This window comes from Teleopsis dalmanni, chromosome 1 (genome assembly GCF_002237135.1).
Source record: "Teleopsis dalmanni isolate 2A chromosome 1, ASM223713v2, whole genome shotgun sequence".
Classification (NCBI taxonomy): Eukaryota; Metazoa; Arthropoda; class Insecta; order Diptera; family Diopsidae; genus Teleopsis; species Teleopsis dalmanni.
The window spans coordinates 38,468,575-38,477,996 of record NC_051846.1 but is presented as its reverse complement, the minus strand read 5'-3'; the positions used below and the strand labels follow the sequence as shown (position 1 = coordinate 38,477,996).

At 29.6% G+C, this 9,422-nt stretch overlaps 1 protein-coding gene across 1 annotated transcript; it reads right to left on the bottom strand.

Annotated features, from left to right (window-relative positions):
- Positions 1 to 2,716: 2,716 nt before the first annotated feature.
- LOC119673011 (tripartite motif-containing protein 73-like) lies at positions 2,717 to 4,159 on the bottom strand. Its single transcript, XM_038084210.1, has 3 exons — positions 3,928 to 4,159; positions 3,808 to 3,855; positions 2,717 to 3,036 (listed from the first exon to the last, which is right to left on the bottom strand). Exons 1-3 carry the CDS (start codon positions 4,096 to 4,098, stop codon positions 2,947 to 2,949), a joined length of 309 nt encoding a protein of 102 aa, XP_037940138.1. The 5' UTR covers positions 4,099 to 4,159; the 3' UTR covers positions 2,717 to 2,946.
- Between the last annotated feature and the right edge of the window lie 5,263 nt (positions 4,160 to 9,422).

Below are 9,422 nucleotides of genomic sequence, written 5' to 3'. Positions count from 1 at the left end.
CCTTCACTTCAGTGGGGCCACTTGATCAACGGTGCGCTGCCCCAACGTTCCACAAATGTTTTAAAAAATTCCACTTATATAACAGTTCCACTATATATGTGGAATGTCATATATGTCATAGATATGTCATAATTTATATTTTTATGTTTAATAAATTCCATACAATACCTCAATTATAACATACCCTCTAGGAAAATGCATACAAATTAATTGAACATCTTAAAATCTGCTTGAAACAGTAAATACTAGTAAAATTCTTAACCAAATACAAAGATAGAATAGAAATATAGTGGTTGTTGGGACGAAAGATAAGTTTTTTGGGAAATATTATATTTATTTTAAATATAGCCGTTTAGTTATCCTCACTAACTGTAATCTATATTCAAATTATTAAATCTTTATTGTTATTTAAAATCGGATCATATCTTTCTCCAGACCTGTTTCATTAGATATAAAGAAATCATGTGATAGGATTAATTTTGGCAACGGATTTAAGTTAACACTGCGATTTTGAACAACACTATTCAATATGATATATGTCATTATGGCTTAGTTCAAGAGATATCGCTCTTTAAGTTTGAACAGTTTTGCCAACAATATATAGATGCGTCATCTATCACTACTTTTTACTCGCTTCAAGTGCAATCAATGTACAAACTGCTTATGTTAGATGGCGGTAGATTACGTGTGTAGTTTTTTAGTGTAATAAAATACACATCCTCAAGGTTCAAGCAATAGCCCTCGAAAACTGCATACACAAACAATAACTGCATATTCTAAATGTAATAGATAGAAAAGTAGCGAGAAGATAAATATGCAATATAAATAATATTTATTTTTATATATCATAATAGGTAGATAAGTGATTTTTAATATCAGTTATGACGAATGAAACTATTTTCTTAATATATATATAAATGTTTTCGAACAGTAGTGAACTACAACAACAAAATTTTATTATTTTTAATTAATTTAATTTTTAGCTGACCATACAAATGCTTCGAGTATTGTCAAATGCTAAGTATTAGTATTTTGAACAGTATTGAATTATAACAACAAAATTTTATTATTTTTCAGTAATTGAATGATTGACTGACCATAGAGTTGTTGCGAATTTTGCCACATATCGCTCATCAGTGATCTTTCAGGCTACCCATTTTATACTTGGTTAACAAAATTTCAATAATTTAATTAAAATATTTATTGTTGTTGCTTTATTACTGTTCGAACCCTTTTTGACTTGAAAATAAATATTGTTTATGTTACATTTGTAACGACTGTCTGCGTCTAAAAATGTGTGTTTTAAGCATAAGATAATTTCCAGCCAAACACAAAGGAGTCTGTAGATCTATAAAAATCTATATTTAAACATAACTAATTTTTTAAATAAATGACACAGAGTTACTGTCGTCTATTATTCATAAACTAAAACCCACCATGGAAAAATGTATTACAATTTTTAATAATTCGAATTTCACATTCATTTGTTGAGGTTTACTCATTTTAAGTTACCATTAAAATTTATATATAGTTTTCTTTCAAGATTTTCGATAAATTAATTTAATTATTTTTTATTTTTTTTATTTTTCATATTTTTTATCCATAAAAAAATATACATATTAAAAATTAAAACAGAAAAAGATTTTTATTGCTTTCGTATACAAATTATATTGTTTGCTTAGAAAGCTGCGGATAATTTTCAAGAAAAAAATATAATAAAACTTTATTTCGCCGCATCGTACAGTACTGCTTATATACAAAAGTCATAAATGTAGCTGGTATTCATCTATTTTTAAATGCCCCACACACCGATATCACTTCTAGTGTGTCGCAAGTAGACGCACTGAATAAAATTTATTTGAAAATGTATTTTTATCTATGTTGTACATTTTAAACACAATTTCTTTGCTATACAAGATAAAGATAGATACAGATATTAAGTATTTACTAAAATATATACGTTATGTTTATTAAGAATTTAAAATATCTTTATAATAAAGTACTTCACTATATAATAGATACCTATTACTTTGCATGCTTTACATAGAAGAAAATGCTTTTAAATATTTAGGTGTTTACTTTTTGACATAATCTTCTGTTTTTTGGTTACTCTTTCCCCATTCTTCTAGTGCTTGAACCATATTAATCTAATCTTCTAAAAATTTTTAAGCAATTGCATGTAAGACGTATTATATCTACATCTTCGTTAAAGATTTTTCAAATGTGATTAAGTCCAATATTCACAACACTTGTAACAACCGTTGAATTTTTATGGAGTTCTTTCAATACCGTAACGTTCCACTCTTTCGACGTTTCTGTCAGTGATGGTGGTAAAGTTAAAATATTTGCTGAATGAAGACATATCTCATCTTCTATATTTTCTTTATGTGAAATTGGTTTATCTAAGTCAGAAGGCATGGACGTGGCGCAAGTACATGGGGAGTTAATGGAGGGGACGGAGTTATTGTGTGAAAGCAAGAGTGGACTAGTGATAGACTCTGTGATTGGGGTCACGAGAGCCACGGTTATAGAGTGGGATGATGGAGCATTTGAATCTCGCTCAACGAAGTATAGCGTAAGGTATTGAGTGAGTTCGAAGCGCACAGATTGGACGAGGTCTACAGAAGAGGCTACAGAAGAGGCGGAAGAGACACCAGGTGGAAGGATATTGTAAAAATATATCTAAACAAAGCATAATATAAATAAATTGTTTAATAAATATATGAGCTTACTTTAAAATTAACACAATACGAATTTCGTTTACACGTTGTTTTGAATTATAATTTTACAATGCAAATTAACATAATCATGTTGAACAAAATAAAATAAAAAAAATATCTTGAGACATGTTTTTACTAACGAAATAGAATGTATATTATCAACCAAACCAAACGAAACAACCAACCAATAGCCATTGCAGGAAACCAAACGTTATAGTCCAGACCCTTATGTATACTTCAAAGACACTATTGAAAACGCAGTTATGGCTCCTAGTGCAGACAAACCACCATAGAACAAAATACTACACAAGATTTTCTGAAAAAATGTGAAAAAAATTATTATATGGAGTAAATTAAAAAACACATTTTTCAGGAATAAATGTTATAATAATAAATAAATAAATTTTTACACATGCATTTCATGGTAAAAATACATATCATTAATAATAAATGTATATAAAAGAGACAAAGAGAAAAATGCATAATATAATATCTTTTACTCACTAACACAAATAGTGGTATTGATGATCCCGTTGATCGAAATCGGTTACATAGTAATAGAGCGAAGGCGCAAAAAATATTTTTGAATTAAATACTATTCCATAGCATGGGCTGCATTATGGAGTAAAAAGTGTATAAATTTATACCTTGTTGCAGCTCTGCACTGATACTAAGGGATTACTCGGTTACCGACTATGTTATCCGAGAATGTGAATTTTACTTATATATATATGAAACCCGGGTCGAAAATCGAATAATAGAACTAAAACTAAATATGTCTTCCTTGATGAAGCATAGAAGTTTCATATTTTTCGTTTAATTCTTCAGTCAAATTCGCAGCTCCAAATTCGATGCCTTGAGTGCCATATCGATCCAGCTAAAAAGCAACAGATTTACACGTCGTTGATTATAGAGTTTATGTTCATCATAACATACAAAACGGTTAAATAGAAAATCATGCAATCACTCATCTTAACGGAAACCCAAATACAAATAGGGTTAACACAATGGACCACCCGAATGGCGGTGTATCGTATTCCCCACATAATAATTACAATAAATGGATTTTAATTTTTTCAGTACTTACTATTAATTGTCTTTTCCGTTGTCTTGTCTTCAAGATTTCCAAAATGTGCTAAAATGTGAAAGAAACATAAACATTTCGTTACTTAAAGATATAAATAAAATGAATGAAGTTGTAACTTACATGGCTGTTTAGAATAGCTCTACATAAGGGGCAAGTTACATGGCAACTGGCACTGTAGTGAAGGTAGCTGAGAACACATTCGGTACAGAAACTGTGCTGACACTCTAGTATAATAGGATTACGTTTGATTTCCATACAAATAGAACAATTTTCATTATCCTTGTTCTTCATTTTGTAATTTTTTTTCAAATTTAAAGTAAATGTATTGCAAATGTAAAAAAAATAATATAGATATTTTCTTTAGTTAGTTGTATTCAGATTTTTATTTATTTTTATTCTATTTTGGAAGTTTAAAATATCAAAACATAGTTGATTATTATTATTTCAAAAGCTAAGATATTACTACAGATATTGTATATACTGAACTTATTATGTGTGAAAACAAATTAATTAAAATCAGTAACAAAATAGCGAAGAAAATATCGATGAGAACATTAATTGTAACGGAAGTTGTGATCAGGGGTTGTTACTCTTCAAGGATATACGTATTTGTATACGATAGTTGCTAGAACCGATATTGAACAGCGGAATAATAAAAGAAAAACTAAGTATTCTATTAAAATATAAAACGTAAAATTAGAGCAGTTTATTTAAAATATCACGGAGCACTTCGATGGAAAGTCAATAGTGTGTTGGACCCCAGGAAGAAGACTGTAGAAAAGAATAAAATATTTACGAATTTATTTCATTGCGTTGTTTGAAAGCTTCAAAAGTTATAGTGCGAGATTTGAACCTACCAAATCAATATCTAAGAGATCAAGGCTATTTCTTCAGGACGTCTAAAACATCGAAAATCACTAAGTGGGACTTTAGCCCCACCTCCAAGAAATGTATAATGAAGTCTGCAACCATTCACCGTAAAAACCATTGTGCTGAGAATCGTATCAGAGGAGAGTTAAAGGGTGAATAAACTCATTACTTAGTAAACTGAGTTTATCTAAGTCAGTTAGCGTGAACAATAGTTATATATATATACAATACAATATATATATACACAATATACAATATATATATACACAATATACAATATATATATAATATATAAGGAAGCAAGCAGGTAAATGAAAGGAGTGTGGTAAAGGGGGTGAATAGCGATTGACAGATTACTTGTAGATTTTTAAAGCTGCTGCTATAGAAAAGAATAACGACATCAGCTGAATGTGCCACTCATCAACATATTATAGTCATGAGAGTTGAGTTGGAGAACGACAGGGCGTACCTCATGTGAAGCGAATGAAGTACTACCGTGTAAACGCCTGTAGGTTATCGTTAATCTGAGACTTAACGAAGAGCATAGTATTTTAAAACTGATTGCTGTTAGGCTTGCGTTTTTACTTGTTGCAATCGTCAAAGCCATACACTTGAGTATCCGAATTTTTTCCATTTTCCATTTGAGCAAAACTGAGACCGAATACGGAAGTGGTACGAAAACAAGTGACGAATAAGCTATTAATAGCAGAGAAACTTGACTTTGTAATTAAGTTGATTATATATGCGAAGAACATTTTTAAGTTTGATATACTTGAAAGTGGCGTTGTTAATGTTAGGTTGTGCTTAAGGAATAACTCAACACGGGGATATTTGCACTTGTCGACAAGCCGAATCAATTTATCAATCAATCTTAAAATCGATTAGCCCAGCAATGACAGTAAGTGGGATCATGTCTTGGTTGAATTTGATTTTTCAGGTGCGGTTTACTTAGAGGGGGTCCTAATGTGAAATTTTAACTTATCAGATATATAACTATATTAAGTATACAGTAGATATGTTACACGTAAAACAAATTGTCAGTCTTGCTTCTGATTATATTTAAATATTTTGTTTTTTTTTTGTTGCATTAATAACGTATTACTATTGAAAACTATAAAATAAATTGAGTAACAATATCATCATTTAATATTCTTAATATTATTGTTATAAGTATAAATGGTGATTGCCATCATTTATTCTAAAATTAATAACATCATAAATTCTACAAAGTTAGGATAAGTCTCTTATCTTAAAGCCAATCAAATGAAATCCTTTTTTAATGATTAAAATATCATTTACGTTTTGTTAAAACAAATCTATTTAATAATATTCGGATATAATTACATCAATATTTGACATTATTACTTATGTCAAACTTGTGTGATATTTATTTAATATATTCAATTTGAAAATTTACAATAAGCCAAATATTACAATTACATAGAATTTTTTGATTAACAAGGACTATAATCGTCTTCGAAAGTATGAGTATATTTTTGATTGATTGATAAACCTAATTTAAAAGTATTAAAAACATGACAAATATAATTTATAATGAATACAAGATACAAGCTCATTATATGCACCACACAACAACAACAACAACAAAAACAACAGCAGCAGCAACAAGGACATGTGCCGGCTTATAACAATGCTCTGGCATTATATCTTTGGGTTAATATATGTGACATTGTCAGTTTGTTTTTTGTTGGTATAAACTTGTAAGTACATAATTCCGTTGCTCATAAATCTAATAATCATACTCCTGCCAAACAAAAGCCTGAACCGTTTATGTATTAGTAGAAATTGTATATGCATGTGTGTACTTCTAATACACTTGCAACAACAATAATAGCAACGAAACAACATTGCAGCGTTTTAGGCCATTTATTTTGCGCAATACACATGCCATGTATGTCAGTTCAGTGTGTGTGCATGTTTGTGTGTGTGAGTGTATATGTATTTGTATTAGGTTTGCCATGAATTTAATATAATAATTTGTGAGCAGTGCTTCGTCCTGTCAGTGTTTCTGTTGTTGTTTTTGTTCTTTATTTATTATTATTTTTTGTTTTTTTTTTTTTTAATAAAGTTTACAAAACATATGCCGCTCACCTATTGTCATACGACATTAAAGCAAAAACATATGACAAAGGAACTCATCAAATTCGAATTTATATGAATACATATCAGTCGACTTTTCTGTTGCCTTCACAATATTTTGTTGTCCTGTTCGAAGGAAGCCATGCAAATCCTGACGAAAAACAGCTGCTATTTGTTATGTCGTGTATTTTTATTAAACTAAATAACTTACATTATGCATGAGTTGCATAATTTTACTCTAAAAAAATAAAAAAATAACGAAAGTTAAAAAAAATTCAGGCTGCTGCTTTACATTATACCTATATTAATTTCAGTAATATATTAAATAAATATTTTTTGTCTTTACTCATAAGTTTGCATGTTAAAGAAGTCATCGCATTTATATTTATAATAAACTATAAATATATCACAATATGTGACCTTAAAATCCAAATTGTGCTTTCATTGCATGTCATCGCAAATACCGCATTTCTTTTACAAATTGATTTATTGTCTACAAATTTCCTTCTCTTAATGATTACCCAAGAATAACAATTCCTTTAATAGTGACTACTTTTTTTGAAATCATAAGCATTAAATATAAATTGTCAATCAACAATTTATATATATCAGTAATATTGTATTAAGTTAATATTGTAATAAGTTAAGATCTTAAAAAATTCAAGCGATTTCTAACTAAAACTCTAGTGGTCAAAAGCTATGTGGCCCATATACTCTAAATATAGAACGGTCGACTTATTAGAAGTAAATTGGAACTAAGAAGAAGTTAGGTTATTGACTGTTCTAATGGGATACTGAACTGTCGAACTGCTCTGTCGATTCTTCTTTAGTGCATATCCATCGGGACTCAAAGATAAGACACCGAAGCACTTGTTGTGTCTATGTCCAGGCTTTACCTATTGGGCACTTTATTCGTTAACCTCCGTGATAACTCCAACATTGATATTAATATAGGTCGGCATGTACCAAAGATCGGACTGCTCTGTTAAATCTTCTTTAGTGCATTTCTAACGGGACTCGAAGATAAGACATCGGAGCACTTGCTGTGCCTACGCTTTACCTATTAGACACTCTATTCGTTAACACACTTCAACATATATATTGGTCATATACTTTAATTTATCAGTTCGTCTGGCTAATTCTAATATCTCTATCCCTCTACTAACAATTACGAAAGATGTTGAAATAAAAACTTTCTATCTTCGTTAATTGAGGAGGATTTGTTCCTCCTTATTTTCACTTCACCTACTTATCTCCAACAATTACGAAGGATATTGAAATAAAAATTCTCTTTCTTCGTAAATTGAGGATAATTCGTTTCTCTTTATTTTCACTTCAACTGCTTATCTCCTCTTTGAGATACGAGGTTATGTACCATTTAGTTCCGTTCTTTAGAATATTTTTTATTAACCAACCCGTAGTGGTCTTCAAGTCTATATATATTATAATCATTATAATTCAACTGGGTGAAATAATTTTTTTATATCAAAATAGCTCTTTCAAATGCGACATTAAATCATGAAATTTTGTTTTTTTTTTTAATATATAAATATATGTTACCGAATGTCTTCCCTTTGTCTTTGTACTACCCTATGAATCAGTAATATTTTTTCACGTTAGAATGAAATATGACAACAAACTGCAAAAAACTTTTTTTACATTTATTTTATCGAACAAGGCATTTATTAAAAGCAACAAAACCCAATTCCATCCTGTACAAACCTACCATCCTGATATGTTACGTCCTTTAGTATGTCTCAGGTGACATTCCATGGCGCACACACATGTAAAACGCATGCAACATTTACTGTCGACATTTCTTATATTAAAAATGAAGTTGTAGTTTCATTTTTGCCATCAATATCGTACACATTTGTACATGTTGCTTCCAATGATGATATCAACGTTCAGTGTCATTATTGCTGCCTCATAATACAACAACGATGTTGTTGCTTTTACATATATAATAATAATTGAGATCATAATCTCAATGGCAATGACGATGTCGATGACGATGACGATGACGAATGACTCTCTGTGCCTTATTTTACTTAAGTTGTATTGGAAATTAAACCAAATCTGAGAATGCAACTAGAATGTGAATGTCAAAGTTTATTTCCATTGACATACAGTCTGGATTTTTAATCTATTTTTCTTAAAATATAATTTTTATCACAACGGATTATCACAAAATGATTTAAAGCATTTTGTACAAGGATTTAGAAAATCAATGATTTGACATAAATTAAAAGAAGTTGTCGTACCAGCAATTATGATGCTGTAAAGTACTAGTAACATAAATATATACAGAGACAACAGTCAGGTATATGTTAAACATATTTTGTATAGATGTGAGATATTAGACTTGTAAAAGTAAGTGCGGTTATCTAGATTAGATTAGATTGGATTAGATTAGATTAGATTAGATTTGATTTGATTTGGATTTGGATTTGGATTTGGATTTGGATTTGGATTTGGATTTGGATTTGGTTTTGGTTTTGGATTTGGATTTGGATTTGGATTAGATTGGATTAGATTGGATTAGATTGGATTAGATTAGATTAGATTAGATTAGATTAGATTAGATTAGATTAGATTAGATTAGATTAGATTAGATTAGATTAGATTAGATTAGATTAGATTAG